This window comes from Camelus dromedarius, chromosome 9 (genome assembly GCF_036321535.1).
Source record: "Camelus dromedarius isolate mCamDro1 chromosome 9, mCamDro1.pat, whole genome shotgun sequence".
Lineage (NCBI taxonomy): Eukaryota > Metazoa > Chordata > Mammalia > Artiodactyla > Camelidae > Camelus > Camelus dromedarius.
Window position 1 is genome coordinate 37,244,283 of NC_087444.1, and position 19,689 is coordinate 37,263,971.

Below are 19,689 nucleotides of genomic sequence, written 5' to 3' on the forward strand. Positions count from 1 at the left end.
CAGTGAGATGCAGCACTTGAGCTGGAACCCTGGAATCCCCCATTTTCTGGGTCCTTGTTCTGGATAGATATATAGGTTGATAGGTGGGTAAGTAGATAAGTGGATGGATGAATGGGTTGATAAGCAGGTGGATGGGGCCCCAACAAAGGAAAGGATGGATGACAGGATACCAGGGCACATTAAGTCATCTATTCCAGTTTGAGAACTCCTTTCTTGGGCCTCCAGACCTCACACCACTTTCTGATCGTGGGGCTGACCACAAGATCCCCAATCCCCAGGGACACAGTCTCAGTTTTCCTGAGCATCTGTAGACAGAAGACTCTCCTGTGATCCTTAGTCCCTTCTATAGAGGAAAGTGAGGGTCAGAGAGGAGCGTGGCTCCTCCTGGGTCTCAGAGGAAGAGAAACGGGAAGCTGGCGCTGGTTCTTGGGCTTGACGGTGAGTCAGCAAGTGCTTGTGCAGATTCATACTAGTGAGGCAGGCCTCACTCTGCAGGCAGGGCCTAGACCCTGGTAGACCCTGCTAGGGCAAGGTAGGGGATAACCAGTGATTCAGTGTAGGCAAAAGAACATGTGATCCATGCTCTGCCTTATCCTTGCTGTGTGTTCCTAGGTGAGTTGCTTCATCTATCTGAGCCTTGGTTTACTTGTTGATAAAATGGGCCTCACTCAAATGGAATTATTGGGAGGACCACACAAGATAATCCCTGTAAAACATATGTAGCACAATGCCAGTCATACAGCAGGAGCTCAGTGAACATGGCTTTTCCTGGTCCATGGACTCCGGTGGGGCACTTACACTCACAGGCTCTCATACACTCCCCAGGGGCCCCATGAGGCTCCAGCCCCAACCTGGCCCTGCTGGGTGACCGTGGGCAAGACATCCCTCTCCAGCTTTGGCTCTTTGCCAGCTCCAAGGCTCTCACTGGGTGACGCTGAGGGATCTCACGGGGTTCAGACTGGTCTGAAGCTGGAGGGAATTGTGGGGTCCACCCTTGTGGGGAGCTCATACCTCCCTCTCCCAGGCCCCTTCCAGAGGCACAGGGCCAGATCAAAGAGACCCAGCACTGAGGATCGGGAGGCGGGCTCGGAAGGAATGTAAACATGAAGATATTTTTAAACTTTTTCCAGCCCCAGAGATTAGGGCTCTTAAGCAAGAGGCCCAGAGGTCAGTCTGGCCCTCACTCACAAAGAAAGAAACAGTCTTGAGACCTCAAAGACCCCCTCCACCCCACTCTCACCCACCTATACCCATCCCAGGACTCTACCTTGGGCCTCAGGGCAGAAGTTCTACCTCTGATCTCACCTCCAGATGTCCTGTTGCTGCTGGATAGCGTGTTTCTAATGAGAGGGCCTCCTGGATGTGCGAGGACCCAAGGGATTGAGGGTTGTGGGGCCCTACCTGGCAGAGCTAGTGCTGAGACTGAGCTTGGAGACCCCTTGGCAACGCTGTCACTTCATCAGGTGTCTGTGTGTCAGGTGTGTGTGTACGCGTCTATGGATGTGTAAGCATATGTTAAAGTCTAGTCAGCATGGTGTAAGTGTGCCAGGAGCCCACGCCAGCCCTCCCTTCCTACCCTTCCCTAGCATCCCTGAACCCCTCTCCTGGTCAGTGGGGGACATGGGTTGGGGCAGGAGGTAGGCTTAATGGTCAAGGGGAAAAGAAGAGGGAAGATGAGGAGGGCAATGGTGCTAGGACTGGAGGGGTGGGGTGGCTGGGGGCGGGGCTGGGGCGGGGCTGGGTCCAGAACTGAGCCATGCAGTGAGTCATGCTGTGAGAGCTTCAGGGACCACCAACCAGGGGACAGGGGACTCAGCTCCCTTGATTATCCCCAAATGTCACAGTGACTTAGGAACTTGGACACAAGCCTCCCTAGATCTCAGTGCTTCAGGCATCATGGTGACGCTTAACTTGGGTTCCATGAGAACTACCTCTTCCCTCAGTGATGTGGCCACCCTCACACACCCACCGGAGTGTCGCAAGAAGACTCACAGAGGGGACTCAGCCACAACATGTGCCACCCACCCTGTGATCATATCCCAGGGACTCCCACACTCTTACCCCATCCACATCCCCACTGATCAGGAAGTCAAAGAGTCAGAGTTCACAGGGGCCTTTGGGAGACAGGCCAGGCAGCGGGTACCAGGACAATATGGGGCCCTAGCCCCAGGAGAGGCCTTGCTGGCTGTTTTCCATGCTTCAGGAGGCTGCTGTGCCACCTTGTTCTGCTTTTGGGCCCAGAGAAGGACAGTGTCCATCTCCAGGTCACACAGCTCCTCATTGGAGGGCAGGGCTCAGGCCCCAGGCCAGGATCAACACGGTGGTATGTTCCCCTGCATGTCCCCTCCACTGTGGCAGCAGGGGAAGAGGATGAGGCTCAGTGCTTTATCATAAGGTGTGGTGGGACTTCAGGCCCAGGACAATGAGTGGATGGTGGTGAAAGGGTCTCATAAGAAAGGGAGCTGAAGGCTTGTCCTCAGCGTGGGGGCCGGAGCTGCACATCCGAAGATGTTGCTATGTTGTCCCTGTGTGCATGCCCACTCAGCAGGGTTGTTGCTATTCTTACCCACTTGGTGATGGCAGCGAGGTCAGAGATAGTGGCTGGGTGGGAGCAAGTCACGAGCATCAGCTCCTTATCTGACACGTTCTCTGGAAACTTGGCAGGGGCTGCCAGGCTCTGGGGGCCTATGCAGAGAGGGTGAGGTGGTCACAGGGACAGGGTCAGGGGATGGGCCAGCTCAGCTGCCGCTCTTACAGCCAGGCAAAGTCTCATCAGAACTGGCCTGGGGGTTTCCAGTGGGATTTCTTCCCATGTGGTCAGTAAGACCCTCAAGTCATCCTCAGCGTCCTACCCAGTTCAATCCAGAATGCACGATCACTGAGCTTTCGATGCCCCAGAAGACAAAGTGTTGGGTTTCCCCAGTGAGGCCAGAAGCAGGGGGCACCTCTAGAGGGAGAGCATGGTACTGTGAGACACAGGAGTCCAGGCTGATCACTGTCCTGCCCACTTCCTAACTGTGTGACCTTGGGCAAGTCATTTCTGCTCTCTGAGCTTTGGTTTCCTCATCCTTTCCTGGGCTGTTGTAGGGATGAGAAAGTCCAACAGTCAGGAAAGTAGACTAAGGGCCGCAAGGGTGTGTGTGTGTGTGTGTGTATGTGTGTGCGCACGCACGTGTGCTCAGGAGTTGGGGGGCCAGGATGGGGAGAGGGAGGAACATGGGTCCCCTACCTTGGAGACTCCTGCCTCATGGATTTTCCATTGGCACGTCGGCACCCTCTCCCCCAAAATAGGCCCTACGAGCCGCGTGTGACAGAGCCCAGACTGAGGGGACTTTTTTTAGCTGCCCTTTGATTGTCAGCTCTCGAGCGGCTGCTATTTTGAGTCCCAACGCCTGGAGAAGTAGGGCCAAGTGGGGGCTGGGGTCAGCTCAGTGGTCCTGGCTGGCTCCCTGAAGGCATCCCCAAGGGGGCCAGCCGTGCCCTCTCTCACCCAGCACTACTGGCAGGGACAGCACAGCCTCCCCTGTGGATTAGGCCTGAGGGCTCAGCCGGCCACCTCCAGGGAAGCAGCAGACCTGGCCAAAACCACCCTCATTTATGGAGCTCACCCTACAGGCCACTGGCCAGGGTCCCCGAGAGAAGAGCACGTTGTGGGATTAACTGAGATAACACAAGCAAAATCCTTACTTAGCACAGGGACTGGCACATAATTGGCCCTCAAAAAATAGGAATAGCTACTTTTATTACTGTCATGACAGCTGTAGTCATTCTTGGTTTTGTTGTTACAGTAACATTTTGATCAGATTTCCTTCCAGTCTTTTTTCTGTGCATTTATCTTATGTCACTGAGTTCAGGTCACAGCACTCCCCTCCAACACTTGGTTTCAGCAGAAAAGAGCCCCTAAGTCTGCTGGGGTGCCCCTCTCTGTATCTCTGGGCCCCAACCCCAAGGATCACCTTTCTATGAATAACCTTTGGGGTCCATGACCCCTGAGATTGTACTTGACCTTCCAGAGTGTCTGTGGTATGACCACAGGTTCTGTCATGTCCTCAAATGTCATCAACCACAGGCCCATAGGATTCCAGAGCCCCAGATTCTGAAAGTCAAATGCTAGATGCTGGGTCCCCAGATGGCCCTGCACTTGGATTCTAGAACCCTCTGGCTGGAACCTAAAGAAATGGGCTTGTTTCCACAGACAGTTGTCAGAAAGAATTTTATGGCTGTTCAGGTGCATAAGATTAGGCAATGACTCATGAGGACAAAGGAAGATGTTCTCAAATTCCAGGTTTTGGTTTGGGCAGGGAGGGTGCGGGCTACTAAGAAGAGGAGACGGGGTAGATAGCCAGATTCTGGGAAGTTGCTGGGCAGGGGGAGAAAGGGAGTGTGGCTGAGCCAGGCTTCCCGCTTCCCTACTGGGGTCCTTTCCCAGCAGGGCAGCAAGGTCAGCTGGGGTTGGGGATCATGTGTTTACCCTTGCCCCAAGCGGTTACTGCACAAGGTGAGACTTCCTTGTTACCCGAAGGACAAAAATAGGTCCCAGGTGATGTCCAGCAATCCATGCCCAGAACCAGCAGGGTTTTTCTGAGAGTGACAGGCACAGGGCCAGTCCAGGCTTGGTCAAGTGGGACTGAGCTAGAAGAGGCATCCTCAGCCTGTGGGCTCACCCTACTGCTTGGCAGTCCTGAATGAGGTGAGGGGAGTTGGGGTCATACACAGGCTGACCCTCAAAAGGTTGGCCTTAAAAAAAAAAAAAAAGATGGGCCTAGAAGTCTGACTCAGCTGTGTGACCTCGGGCAAGTCACTAGGTATCTCTGAGAATCATCTTCCTTCTCAAATGATGGGAACATTGACCCTGCTTCAGGGTGGTTGAGAGAACCCCGGGAGGCTGACAGATGATGCTGGATAGGTTGAACCTCGACTTCAGCTGTCCCAGAGTCCAGAGAAGATAAGGGCCTTGCCTGCATAGCCCTTCTGCCAAAGGCCCGTTCTCTGCCAATCTGAAGGAGCCAGAGTCAGGCACAAAAGCACGTTCTGGAAGGGCCTGTGGGGATTTTCCAGAAACAACTCTGTTGAGCTGGAGAATTCCATTCCTGGCCCTGCTGCCCAGGGCTCAGGCTGAGGAGGGGATGCTCTGGCTCATTCCGGTTCTGCCCAGCTTACTCCTTGCACGCAAAGCCCAGATCAGGGTGTCCCACACCGCATTCTCCTGCTGTTTGCTGTGGAGGGTAAGGAGCCTGAGGCTCCGAGGTCCCTCTTGGGGCCCTCTCACAGAACAGTGCTGGGCACACAGTTGGTCTTCTCCTAGCCTCCCATCCCTGCCAGGGGCCCTCCCTTTCCTTCATCCAACATGTCTTAGCATTTTCCCTGGAACCAGCCCCTGCCCTCAGGGTCACCCCAGATGACCAGGAACAGGCCAATATGATGGACACTGACTTAGGGGAGAGATGGCATCTGACCCAACTTGGGGCGGGGTTGACAAAGGCCGCTGGAGTAGGGAAGGGTAGCCAGGCTGGGACAATTGCCTGGGTGAAAGCTCCGAGGACTGGGATGTACTCTGATATTTCCGTGAAGCTGGAGAACAGGTTTGAGGGAGTCTGACGGGCATCAAGGTCAAGGGTGGGAGTTGAACTGAACTCATTTACTTACTGAGCTGTTGGACCCTGGTTCCCTTCCCAGCCCAGGGTTCTTTCCTCCACATCTACCCCCATGAGGGTTTTCCCTGGGTTTGGCCAGAAACAGGAAGGTTCCTCTCCGGGGAAGGCCAGGCTGGCAATAGGAATCTTAAGAGACAACAGGGCGTTAGAGCAGGGCCCAAGGGGACCCAGCTTAGCTCATTACAAGGTGAATCCTGCATCCACAAAATGTACTTTCCACTCCAAGTTCCCTGGGGAGAGAGAGGACACTCAGATGTGCTGGGAGCAAAGCTTTTGTAGGGTCCCAGCTGGACTTGGGGGGACCCCCAGACCCACTCTGACATTTTATGTCAACTTCAGCCCATCACCTGTGCCCTATCCAGGTTCTGCCACCTCCACCCCTAGGGAGGGAGAACACGGCCCCCCTCCACCCTACAGGCTGGCGCCAGGGTTTATGATCCAGCACAGAAGATGCTGAGAGCCACACGGGTGGAAAAAGTTACCCAGTTCTAAATCAGCCAGCCTTTGGGTGATCTCATCCCCTTCCCAATATAGTCACGGTCCCTTCCCCCACCAGCGGCCCCTGGCCAATGAGGTAAGTCATGAGGGAGCTGGTGGAGGGGTGTGGGTGAGGTCTGTGGGAAGAATTTCAACTTGGGGTCGCACTGTACATTCTGTTTTGCAATCTCATTCCCCACCTGCTCATTTCCAGTATTTACACCAAGCAGTTTCCTGTCCAATAATAAAAGATCGTCCACCATCACTTTTTAATTTCACTATCACTTTTAAAGTCCACCAGAATAGATGCACCAGAATCTCTTTGTCCAGTATGTAGAGGAAGGACATGTCAGTGGTGTCCAGTTTCTCTTTCTCACAAACACCAGTGCTATGACCATTTTTGTTCAAACCCTCTTGTGCATTTGCCTAATCCTCCCTCCCTCTCCTTCTGGGTCTCTCTCTCTTTCAGATAAATTCTAACAGGTGCTGGGCGGGAGAGTAGGCTTCACTGTGTGACTGATGCACGCTGAGCCCTCCCCCAAGCCAGAGGTGCCAGGCCCAGGGCAGGGAGGGCATCAGACACCAGTCCAGGGCCACGGGGTCAGGGGAGCAGGGCAGGCTGTGGTCTGCTGGTCCCTCCTCCCTGCTCAAGGCCAGCACATGCCCCTAGCTTCCACCTGCTTTTGCCTTCCCAACTCCACAGGCCAGGCTGACTAGGGACACAGGGGAAGGCCATACACAAGGTCTGTCCTGTATTGTATCCATACAGCCTCACCTCAGGCACAAGCAGAGGACCCCACAGTCCATCCAATTCATGTCTTGCCAAGCGCTCCTCCAGCTTCTGCTAGAATGCTTCCACAGACCAACCGACAGCTTTCTCCTTCCTGCCAGGCTTTTGGGGAGCAGATAGGGCATGCTTTTCTTTTTCTTTTTCTTTTTTTTTTTTTTTTTGCCTTTTTTTTTTCTTACCAAATGAATAGATATTCAACAGAATTACATGATCTCTTAGTAATCGTATGAAAGCTAAGAGGAAGCTTTGGAGTCAGACACCAGGGTTCAAAATCCAGCTCTGCATTTACTAGTTTTGTGACCTTGGGCACATCATTTTACCCCCTCAGACCTAGTTTCACCATCTGTAAAATGGGTTCATAATACTTGCCTCATATGGTTGTGAGATTATAAAGGACTGGCTCCTATGATTATGGAGGCTGAGAAGTCCCATCATTTGCTATCTGCAAGCTGGAGGCTCAGGAAAGCCAGTGGTGTGGTTCCAAACCCAAAGTCCAAGAAACCAGAGGAGCCAATGATGTAAGTCCCAGTCAGAGTCCAAAGGCCTGAGCACCAGGAGCATCAGACGTCTGAGGGTAGAAGTTGGATGTCCTAGCTCAACAGAGCAAGTTTTTCCTTCCTTCCACCTTTTTGTTCGATCCCAGCCCTCAAAGGATTGGATGATGTTTACCCACTTCTTAACCCAGTCCACTGATTCAAATGCTAATCTCTTCCAGAAACACCCTCAAAGACAGGAAGAAATCATGTTTTACCAGCTATCTGGGCATCCCTCAGACCCATCAAGTTAACACATACAATTAACTATCAACAACTATATATCAGATGCACCAATCTATCAAAACTTTGCTGCACATTAACTTTGTCAATCACCAGTGTCACTTCTCCTGTATTTTATTGATTACAAGCAAGTTGCTAAGGCCAGCCCTGATTTAAGAAGAGAAGAATTTGATGCTGCCGCTTGATCAGAGGAGTGGCAAAGAATTGTGATCAACCTTAAAACCACAACCAGGAGCAAAAGGTGGACGATTCCAGGCTCCTTCCCAAGGGTGATGAGGGCATTGGCCTACCTCTCAGAAAATGTGACTCCAGCTTGAGGGGTAAGACAAAAACCACTTTCTCTTCTCTCACTCCTTCCTCTATGTGTGACTGTAGTGTAGACTCCACACACCTGGAGAGGAGTCTGAGCTTTCTCCCAAGGATGATGGGGAGCCATGGAAGGGTTTGGAGCAGGGGAGTGACATGATCAGATCTGATTCTGACCAAGATCGCTCTGACTGCTGCGTGCTGGATGGAGTTGACCAGAAGGGGCAGCTGTTACTTGGGGTGGGGGGAGGATAAAGGTGGTTTGGACCATTCTTGGAGCTGGGATATGGGGTGGACAGGAGGGAGTGGACCCCGGGCTGTGGGAAGGTGGCTGTGGGGACTGGCTGCAGGGAGCAGAGGTAGAGGTGGGAAGGGTTCAGAGGTGCAGGGTAGTCCTCTACAGGGGAGCACCCACACTGGGGGAGACCGGAAAAGGTAGCAGCCACTCCCTCACCTCTCTTGGGATCCCAACAGCCCCTTCCCCAGGAGTCAGGGTTGAGCGACCACAGGTTAAGGTCCTTCCTCCCTGCCCCCAACTGGTTCCAGCCCCAAGGACCTCCAGGGTCTGGTGAGAGTCCCTGAAGTCTGTTTCAGGCTGCATTCCCCAGAGACCCTGCTCCGCCTTGGGTTGAACCTCAGGGCTTCATCTCCAGAACACGTTTCTCCCACTCGGGCTGCAGTTGACACCAACACGGCCCAATGGCGACATCTAGGGGCAGCCACCCACCTCACGTTGTTTAACCACAGCATCCCACAGCAAAGGGCCTGTGCTACCAGGTGTTCCCGTCATGCCGTCCTCAGATTTGGTGACCAAGCCACCAGGCAGAGATCTGATGAGGCCCAGCTCCTCCATTCATTCCTGCCAAAGCCCAGTACAGGGTCAGCAAGGTCCCTGGAACCCCAAGTGAACCCATGGATACCCTCCTTTCCCACAAGTCAAGGAGCACATTGGCTAGTTGATGACATTTTCCTGTCCCCACCCCTCCACTACCCTGCTTTGCTTCAGAGGAAGGGTCATCCCAGAAGCTCAGCCACCCTCTTCTCATAGAGCTGACTTCCCACCTCCACCTCATTATCCAGGTCCATCCTGTGTCCTGACTCCCACATGAGAACACACACTGGCCCTCACCTTTCCACAATGATCCTGTTTAGCTAACTGTCCATTTTCATCCAGCCACACCCACGGTCTTTTCTGGGTCTGGACACTCCTCACCCCCTCTCCTCACTTCCATACTGGCCCTCAGTTTTCCACCTACTTCTCTAATCACTCTTTTGCTGGTCCCTCTCTGCTCCTCCCTTGATCATCCATCCATCCATCCCTCCCTCCCCCATCCCTCCTTCTTCATTCTACAATCAGCAGGACAGGGGGCTGAGCCTGACATTACAGGGATGAGGAGGAGGAGAAAAACAAAGACAAATGCCCAACAGAACCTGGTGGTAACACCACAGGGGAAGTGGGGGGTTTGGGGTAGGACTTTCTGCCCTGCTCCCACCCTACCTCTGTGCTGATGAAGAACAAGCCTTGTCCTCTCTGAGGTCACTGCATGGCCTTGCTCATTTCCCCATCCATGGAGATCACCGGAGGGGCTCCTCCTTGCCCACCCACCACACTTAGCCAACTTCCCCTCGGCCTTCACTGCCTCTATTTCTACAACACCCCCTGAGCCCATCCCCAGAACCCCTGGCCTGGACCCACCCCTGAGCTTCACCCCTCTTGCTCTTTTCCCTGGACTGGCCCCTCCCTAGCCCCACTGTGCTGTGTCGCGGGCGTGTCCCTGGAGAGCTCTGCATGTCTGGCCCAGGGGCACACAGGTGTGTGCAGGGTGGACTGTACAGAGCAGCTAGACAGACGTTCCTTCTGTTCATCTGCTGCAGGAAGAATGGTGTGGAATAAGTGAGAACTTTGCAGAATCCTGGGAAGGCAGGGAGAGTTAAGATCTGAGAGAGACTGGGCTTTGGAAATTCCCTCCACAGATCACTTTTCCAAGGGGTGAGGATAAGTAACATGTTTGGCTAATTATGTTAGTAAGCCACACTTGGGTCCACTCGCTGGCCACTGGCTGACACCAGGGTGTGGTGAAGAAAAGTACAGTGTTTATTTGCAGGGCATCAAGCAAGGAGTACAGGGGGCTTGTGCTCAAAAGACCCAACTCCCCCATGGCTGTCAGGGAAGAGTGTTTAAAGGCAACATTTGGGGTGAGGGCTGCAGAGTGCCTGACTTCTTTCTGATTGGTTGGTGGTGAGGTAACAAGGTGATGTTTTGGGAATCATCAACCTTCTGGTCCAAGTAGTCTGGGGTCTGCTGCTTGTGCTCAGCATGTAATCACCATCCTCCACGGGGTGGGGGGAGGAGGGTCTTAGTTCCTGCAGAACAACTCTATTGAAATCTGTGTCAGATTGTTATGTACATTCCTCGAGCAGGAACTAGGACTTCCTTTTGTCAGTGAGTTATTGTCATTACTTTTCTTGTTAACTGATTTTCCTATGTTTCTACCTTCTCTCACTTCCCTAATTAGTAACCCATTGTGACTGCTCTTTGGAACTCAGGAAGGCCTAGGAGACTATGGCCTTTTCTACAAACCAGAAACAGGGGACACAGAGTGACTTTTGTGTCCAGGAGGACCCCACAGGGTCCTGCTCAGTTTCACTTATTCCCTTGCCAGCAGAGGTCAGAACTGGAACTCTGCCCCCCCCCCCCCCCCCCGATCCCTCCTTGCTCCTCCCAGCCAGGTCTTCTCCCATGTGAAACAGATAAGGTCAGGGGTGAATGGAGCAAAGACACTAAGCCACCGAAGTCCAGCTTACCCACTCACCCATCCCAGAGGGAGCCATGTGGAGCACCCACCACCCATGATTCAGAGGGTCCTCATTTAGTAGCATAAAGTAAAATGGAAACAAAAGCTCTAGAGGTGAAAGGAACAGTACACATTTTTTTCTTCCGTAGTTAAAAAGCCCAAGGAGCTCAATTTTTAAAATTTGATTCTCCCTGTTTTCCCTCTATTTTTATCAAGTTCCAAAACAGTGGGATATTGGAATGCATGTTAAGTATATCTAGCTTCTTGTCAGCACCACCTACTTCTCCACCCCACCCCACACAGGGCCAAAATTGTGCAATGGGATTTTTCCTGCATTATTATCCCTTTCTAAAAGCCCAGAATTGGGACAAGTGCATGGACAGTGGGCTTGGTTCCAATCCCTGCCCTACCATGGTGTCTGGGGCAAGTGTTTCAGCCTCTGGGCCTGTTTTATCCTGTTAAAAAGAGGGAAACAGCTCCTCCAGTTATCCTTAGCAGACCTCAGACACTCCTTTTGCTACCTTTCTCACCTCCAAATCTGCCCCTCAAGGCCCAGTTTAAGCACCCTAGCCCACACTAAAGTGAATACCTTAATAGTTGTATTGCATTTTAAGAAGCACCCACTGGAGTACTCAAGAGCTAGCTGTATCAGCCCAGAGGCAACGAGCTAAGTTCAGTCAGTGGGGTTATGATGGAGTGGGGTCCTCAACTCTACCTAAGTACCCGCCTAGACCTTTCCCCCAAAGCTGGCTCTGAATTTAAGATTAATAAAGAAGCTGGTTTTACATGCCCAGTTAAATGTGAAATCCCAGCAGGCCTTCACCCTGTGTGTGGAGATCCTCGCAACAAAAGCCTTTACTTTCTTTTCCTTCCTTTCAGCTCCCCACACACATGGTTAACACTACATCAGAATTTCCTGTGTGTCAGCAGTCACCAAAAATTTGCAGAGAAAACTTCTTTTGGGTGGCTTGTGGGACTAACTAAAATCTTCCATGGCCAGATAAAGGTGGTGAAACAAAGGTGAGCCTAATCTAGTACCCTAAGGACCTTAAAAAGATTAATATTCAAAGCCAAAAGAAACCCACTTTGCCTCTTTTATTTGTAAGTTTTATTTAAATATCTCTCATGGTTAGAAAATAAATGTCAAATAGCACATTGGTACACAGCTTAAAATAACAAATGTCAGTAAAAATTAAAGAACATGGTTCATAATTTTCCCAAGTAACTGCCTGGTAAGAAATACTTTCTGGGGGGCGAGCTGTCAGGTGCCCGAGGCGTGGGGGACAGAACCTCAGACTGCTCAGGAGCTGTCCCCCTGCAGACCAAATGCATCTCCCACTTGGTGGTGCACGGGGCAGCTCACAAGAGAAGAGGCACTAGCAGCCTTTATTCCCCAGCTCCAAAGCTACACCAGGGCTTTTTTTTGTGTGTGCTATGGAAAAGAATCACGTTCAGAGACAAATGAACCACTTAAGATGAAACTCAGATAGCTCAGTTCCAGGAGATTCTGGTTTCAACCGGGAAGTTAGGGCTTCCTCGAAATTGCTAAACAAAAATAGGTCACCAGGGGCTGATAACATGAGTCAAGCCAGACTCATTCTGCACACATTTTCTTGTTCTGTACAACTAATTATTCTCTTAACTCAAGTTTGCACTGTTTATATTTCACTTATATATAAAAGGTGCTAGTTCAATTGTGTCTAACTTAAATTTTATCCAGTGTGCCCAACACTAGATCGGCCCAACACTAGATTGCTTAGGCCAATCATTCTTCTGGGAAAAATATGTTTATATATTAACATACCTCAAAGTTTACATTTTCATTATAGTAAATTAGCTTTAATGTTACAAATAACATCTCAGAAAACTGAATAAGTAACTTGATCTAGCATACTAACTTGAGTTTAGAACTTCTCCATCCATTTTGACCAATCTCCAGAATTAGCAGAATTGTATTATTTATCTATAAAACATTATTTAAAGTATGCCAACATTTCTTACCTAGAATAATAAATAGGCAATTTAAAGCACCAAAGCATACTTTGTTCAAAAGTGACATCCTAAATATTAAGCATTCGATTGCATTTTTTTGTTCACTTTAGAAGTCTCAATATCAAAATCTTTACATTAATGGAATGACAAGTGTTTTTGGAAGACCTGACAAGTACCACTAACCCCTTCTAAAATCCGTGTCCTCAAGCGGTAGCCCATGTACCTCAGGAAGGCCAGTGACAGCAGAATTGTGGTCAGGGAGACAGACATGCTGGGGTTTAACCAGAAAGGGGTGCTCCTTGGGGCATTCATGGAAAGAGCAGACAGAGTTCATAGCGGAAAAAAGCAGACAATAAACTGAGCTTTCTCAATATACCAATCAGAAAGCAGGACATCTCTATCAGGCTGAGAAAAAACACAGATCCACTTGAAGAAACAGGTGGGAAGTCTGTATTCTCTCAGCTGTCTCACTAGTTACTTAATCAGATAGATTTATGACCCCTTCTAGGCTCCCAAAAAGGACTCAGACACTCCATAATCCTGGTAAATGTAAATCCTGGTAAATGAGAGTTTCGCTGGCATAAAGAACAAAGGATGTCAGACAAGCAGTCTTTGGCTCTAGTAACCTTCGCACCATCTGAATGACGGTGATTCCTGTTTTATTTCTGAGTTGAGATCTAGGAGATCAGAAGGACTGTGGATGGTTTCAGAATAAAAAGAACAAGGCTTAAGCACTCAAAAGAGACTTTGTCACTAAAACAGTTGCACTAGAAAATGCATGGGGAAACATCCCTAGGCTAAAAGTTTCCCAACTCTTGAATGTCCTAAATGTGAACAAAAATGAGGAAGTCAAACCTAGCTATTTGCTTTCCTTTCAGTGGGTGGCTCGAGGGGGTGAGATGAGGAGAGGGATCAACAAAGACAGTGCAGGAATATACAAGTATAGTTTTGTGGGATTATATCAGTGAATCCATTTAGGGACACATTTCCTATTGTTTAAATGTGCTACACCAATTCAGACCATGAAATTCATCCCCCAAAAAAGGATCCACAAGGTTTAATTTTCAAATAAACACAGTCAGTGCAGCCCATGGAAGCCATTACAGGTTACATTTATTTTTGCCCCAAATCCTGTACTAAATCAGGTCTAGTTTCTGAGGAGTAGCAATGGCCATTTAGCCCACAGTCTAAGGGCAAGTGTCCCATCTGACACATCTCACTCCTCCCTCCTCCCCACTGCCCCTCAGGATGCAGCTAGGGAGCCCTGGTTAAGCAACTATTTTCAGATCTCTCCAGATTCAGACTGAGTCAAAGTCCACAATCCACTGCATAATCCAAGCCATAAGTCTTGCCTCAACTGTCACAGCTACTGCATGCAATCTTGAATTTTCTCCTGCCCTGCAACCACTGGAACTGGGAGCATTCTTTCTAGACAGTATTGCACAGTCAGCAGCAGGGTGAGGGAGTTCAGCATAGCAGAGAAGGGAAGGAATATTAGGTGGAATTAGAAGAATGTTTGAGACATATAATCAGAAAGGTTAAGTGCTATGAGTAAATCTGCAGAGGGTTTACTAAACCCTGGAGGAAATTTTACTATGCAAGAAAGGCCAGGAATTAAGGCTCAGACAGAAGTTACCTCCTAGTATGGTTCAGGGGGTGGGACTCAGAGGAAGGGCCCAAAGCTGCACAAGTAAATTCAGCTGGTCCAGAGGCCTAGCCGCCTTCACCCTCAGCTGAAAACCAACACAAGTCATTCCAAGCATGCTTGCTTACAGCAGTCCTGTTTGGAAGCTTGAGGACTCAGCTTTAAAATAAACTAAATCAGAACTTGAAAGCAGCATTACAAAATGTTTTCACAAGTAAAATCACACACACAAAAGTTAGGACATTGCATAGAAAAGTATTCTGTTATATGCTTTGTAATCCTAGGTCATTAGTAACCTCAAATAAACAAAACCTCCCTTCATAGTCTTAAAAGTCCATGATTGTGAATTGAGAATTATCAAGTTTACAGGTTTTGCAGCAAGACTTCAGGAGATCCTGAAGTTCTTCATATTCTTAGAATCATGATTCAGTTTACCCTTCGAAGGCTCAGGCTGACACAGTTTAACAACAGTGTCTTTATAAAAGGACTTGGGTTACATGAGCCCAACCCAATGCTATGGTCTCTGTACTCTGCCCTCTCTGTGTGGAAGAGGTGACCAAACACGCAGAGGCAGGGACATAAAATCACAGCTCTTGTTTTTATATCTAGACTGTTCTTTCCTCACATTAGCCAAGCAAGCTACATTTTCCTGCCCTTTTAACGATAAGGTTTAGATAGCCAGCTTGAGAGTAAGTGAAAATGTCTGAGAAGACATTTAAGTTAACCTTGGCAATAGGATGGGAGACTCTTAACTCCCCTTGTAATATGCATCAATTGAGTCTGAGTTAAAATACACCACCGTGACGGTGATATCATCCCTGTACATCCTCGCCAAATCCTCCGGTAAAGTCAGCATCGCTGTCAGCCGCTCCGGCTCCAACTCCCCATACTCGTTGCTTCCTATGGCGTATCTGATCAGACGTGTGGCTGCGTTTTGGTCAGCAGCATGGAGCCCTTGGGCTTTCCTCTGCAGCAGCAGGCTCTGCATGAGTCCCAGATTGGCAGGTCTCTGGGCCAGGTCGGGCTTGTGCCGACCCGCTTCCGCCAAGTGCTCCACCACCAGCCTCACCACATCCTCATTGCCCAGCACATCCCATAGGCCATCTGAGGCGAGCACAAGGAACTTATCCTGGGGCCTCAGCCTGTGGTATGTGACCTCAGGCCTAGCTGTCAGGTAAGGGGGAGTATAGTAGTGGGGGGGGGTGAACTGGTAAATGTTGAGGGCCTCGGTGTCAAAGCCACTCTCCAGGACGCTGCGCTGCAGCTCTTTACTCCACTTCAGCTGGACGTCCCCAAATGCCCTGCAGGGCATGAGGACGCCCAGCAGCCTGTTGTCCATGATGACTGTCCTGTCCTCTGACTCAGGATGCTCCCTCTTTAGCCGTGACAGTTCGGTTGGGTTCCAGGCATTGTGGTCCCGGGTGAGGGGCAGACAAGACCATATGCCATTGTCCTCTTGGACACCAAGGATGGCCCGGCAGTCACCAGCATTTGCCACATGCAAGTGAACTCCGTCGACGTGGGCCATACAAGCTGTTGCCCCAGAGAAAGCAACCTGTAGTGAAAGGTTCCTGGTCATCTCATCTTCCAGGGGGACCTGGATCTCTAGCGAGATGTCAGAATCCAGTCTCTGGAAGGAGTACATCAATGCTTCCTCAATGTTCAGCCCCATTTCCATGTGCAGGTCAAGCAGCTCCTGCCAGTAGACACGGAGGTGATCAAGGTGCACTGATGTGACATCCTTGTAGATACTGTCCCCTGGGTGCTTGAGCCACTGCAGAATGGGCAGCAGGGGCTTCATGCTTTCCATCGCCCCCTCCATCTGTTCCAGGGTCTGCTGGGACATCAGTGACACTGCCACGTAGTAGAAGAGCCTCTCACTCACTGCTTGAGCACAGGCGTGGCCACCATGTCCATCGAAGATGCCAAACATCAGCCCGTTGGTTTGTAGGCAGGAGGCTACACCTCGCCGGTCCTCCACCGGGGAATTGGCAGCCAGCTGGTTGCTCTCAAATTGCAGCACCGAATTTGGGACTCCATTAATGAGGTCAAGAATCTTGTGGGCCAACTCACCGGCTCGCAGCACCTCATTTACCTGCTCAGGGCTGAGCTGCAAGTGAAAATCTTCTTCTGTTGACATGTGTCTGTAGGCTTTCTGCAGAGCAAAGCCACCACACGGGGCACTGTTTTTTAGGGTAGCTGGTCCCCAGGCAGAGAGCCTCCATTTTGATTTATCCCTATTTGAGGCACATCTTGTATATAAACGTTGTCCTCCTCGTAATGTGGCAATGCTGTTCCTTGCAGAATTTAAAATCCAGTAGGACACAGTACTTGACATTCTGAAACTGTACAAGAAAATGTGTTTCTTCAGCAAAAAGTTTTTTCTTTAAACCTGGAAATTAAGAGTTTAAGAAACTTTTAAATTTAATTTTTTAAAAATACTGACTTCTGAAAGTCGGTTAATCTCAAAATACTTAAGCAAGTCTCCCTACCTCCTACTGTAACATATAAACACATTCCAGCAAATGTAGAAATCAGGGTTTTAAAACCTCTGCTCTTACAGAATCACAGAGGGCTTTTCCCAAGGGCCCCCTTTCCTTCTTCCCAAATCCTTTTCCTTGCCAGAGCCCAGTGCCAAGCTCCGGGGTTCACACTCACCAGTAGGTGTTAAGTGTTTGCATAAATGTAAGCTCTCTTTCTTACTCCCTGGCCATCTTGGTGGCTGCTCTTGGTTGGGGGACATCTAGCACCTAAGGCAGGAAGACAGTGGCAGCAAAGAAGACGGAAAAGTCGCTGGAGTCGGATCAACACTAGGCTTCACTTGTTAGGGAAAGTGGAGTGGAAGGTATGTACTGGGGTACAAGCGGACTCTGAAAATGATCAGACGAGGCAAAGTGAACCTCGTCATCCTTGCCAACAACTGCCCAGCCTTGAGGAAATCTGAAATAGAGTACCCCACCATGTTGGCCGAAACTGGGTCCATTACTACTGGACAATAGTGGTGGCAATAATATTGAATTGGGAATAGCATGTAGAAAATACTACAGAGTGCACATTGGCTATCATGGATCCAGGTGATTAGAAGCTATGTGAAAAGTAAATCATGCAAAACAATTTTCTTTAATAAAACTGGCCAGAGCTTATCTATCTATCTATCTATATATCTATAAATCCATATATATACATATATATATATATATATATATATATATATATATATGTTTGCATGCTCCATAAATTCAGGAACCATGGCTGTCTTTACTCACCAGTGGCTCTCCAGTGCCCAGCCCTGTACCTGGTACAACAAGCCCTCAAACACTGGCTAAACATGGCAATTCCAGAGGCCCCAAAGCACACTGAAGTATGAGACTAGCTGTCTAGCATCAGACACACTACCTCACTTGCCTGAGCTCCAGCTGTCCATCAGTGCAGTGGGAATACTAGTTTCACAAAGTTTTGTGAGGATTTAATGAAATATAATCCTTCCACTCCAAAAAGGGTATTATTACTTCTATCCTTAGGTGTATCACTGGGGATTTAAAGGTAGTTTTCAGTGGCTATTTATAAAACACCAAACTGCAATGCTTAATTCATCAACCTTTTCCTCACTTAGGTTTTAACCTACTTATTTTCCAAGGCTAGAATCAGTAGGTCAAATGGTGTAGACTCATACTGCCAAACTGATTTCCAGAAGGTTCAAATCTGCCTCCACAGGGCATGAAGGAAACAGTTTCCTAGTACCTTCAACAGCTTCTGGTGATAATTTTCTTTAGACAAAAAAAAAAGCTGCTCTAATTTCTATTTTCTCTGGTGACCAGGGAGGAGGAGCATTTCCACGTGTTTTCGGATTTCGTTTATGAATCCTGCCCTCCTCAAGTTTGTCGGTTGGGGTATCCAGAGCTCCCACACTTTAGGACTCCCTCTCTCTCCCCAGCCCACGCCGCTAAACTAGGGGCAGGAGCAGTCCGTCAGGGCGCGCAGAGGGCGCCTCCCCAGCTACCTCCTCAAGCCCTGCAGAGAAGCCGGGCAGCAATGCCGGACGCAAGGCGACTTGCCACAGCCCAGACCCAATTTCGCGTATCTAAAGAAAACAGGTTCTAAAATCAAGTCTCTGACCCACAGCCTTATAGATAAGAGCGCGGCCTCCGGAGTCCACCAAGCCAGATCTCCCTCAAACCCTGGCGAGGCCACGTGCCTGAGCCCCAGCTTCCCATCCAGCCTAGAAATTAAGGGAATTAAGTCGAGATGCCGAGCTCACAGGGGTGTTCCAAGGGCTCAAACTGCTAGTGCGGGTGTCTCGGTACGCAGCCAAGTATTCTCCGAGAGGCCACGAGCCCACGTGGCGCGTGCGCGAAAGAGGGGTGACGGTAGTTGTGGCCACCGCTCTTCCCAGTCCGCCGCGGCCCCGCCCCCTCACCTTACCTCGGCTCTCCACCCCATCACCTGAGCGGATGCCGCGGGCCGGAGTGGACCTGGCGCGGGCAAGGCCCGGAAAGGTTAGAGGTTTTCACATTCTACGCTCGTCCCGTTCCCTACCTTGGACCCTCGCCCGCCACTCACCTGCTTGTGCCAAGGCCGCCGGGTCGGTCCCTTCAATTCCGCGACCACATACAGTGCTTCGGCTGCCGCCACCCTGGACTCGCCTCCCTGAACGGACCTCGTACTGATCCTGCTCAAGGAAGCAGCCTCTCGCAAGCTTTTATTGGTTAATCTGCGGAGGCGGGCCCTTGACGGACAGCGGAGTTGCCCAATGGCGGAGGAGGGCTAGGGGGCGGAACCCAGAGGCGCCAAATCCGGTTCCTCCCCACTCTCCCTCGCCCACCCCCGCCCACCCCCACCCACCCCCGGGGCTCTGTGGGTAGGCTGGGCGCGGGACTTCGGAACCAGGCAGCCATGTGATCGAGCACCACACCACGTGACCGCCCCTATTCTGCACACCCTAAACCCCGCAGGCTCTCCCATTCCTCACTGTTAATAATACTCCATGGCTTCCTCTCCATTGCTGTGCTGACCAGTCCAGACCCCTCTCCCAGGCGCCACACTTTTACATATCCACTTGGAGGTCTCCTTCTGGAGGCCCTTGTACTCTTTAAACTCAGTTTGCCCGGAATTCATCCTTTTGCCAAACCTGCCAAACCCACGCCCCAAGTCTGGGAGTCATTTTGATTCCTCTCCCCTCAACCCTACCTTTCTTTTGTCAGTTATCTAATCCTGTTAATCTCATCTCCCAAATATCTCTGCAGTCCAAACATTT

The 19,689-nt window shown here is 50.2% G+C and overlaps 1 protein-coding gene across 2 annotated transcripts; it reads right to left on the reverse strand.

The window, feature by feature from the left end:
- Nucleotides 1-11,883: 11,883 nt before the first annotated feature.
- On the reverse strand, nt 11,884-19,117 carry PDP2 (pyruvate dehydrogenase phosphatase catalytic subunit 2). Of its 2 annotated transcripts, none has more exons than XM_064489093.1 (2): nt 18,996-19,117; nt 11,884-16,780 (listed from the first exon to the last, which is right to left on the reverse strand). In XM_064489093.1, the coding sequence occupies exon 2, from the start codon at nt 16,771-16,773 to the stop codon at nt 15,184-15,186; it is 1,590 nt and encodes a 529-aa protein (XP_064345163.1). In that variant the 5' UTR covers nt 16,774-16,780; nt 18,996-19,117; the 3' UTR covers nt 11,884-15,183. The 2 variants fall into 2 exon arrangements, with proteins under 2 accessions (XP_064345163.1, XP_064345162.1); XM_064489092.1 differs by having other exon boundaries at nt 11,884-16,827; nt 18,996-19,108.
- Nucleotides 19,118-19,689: the final 572 nt, after the last annotated feature.

Bases quoted from the DNA above. Each gene is read 5' to 3' on its own strand.
- PDP2 (XM_064489093.1), bottom strand. From the start codon at position 16,773: ATGTCAAGTACTGTGTCCTACTGGATTTTAAATTCTGCAAGGAACAGC.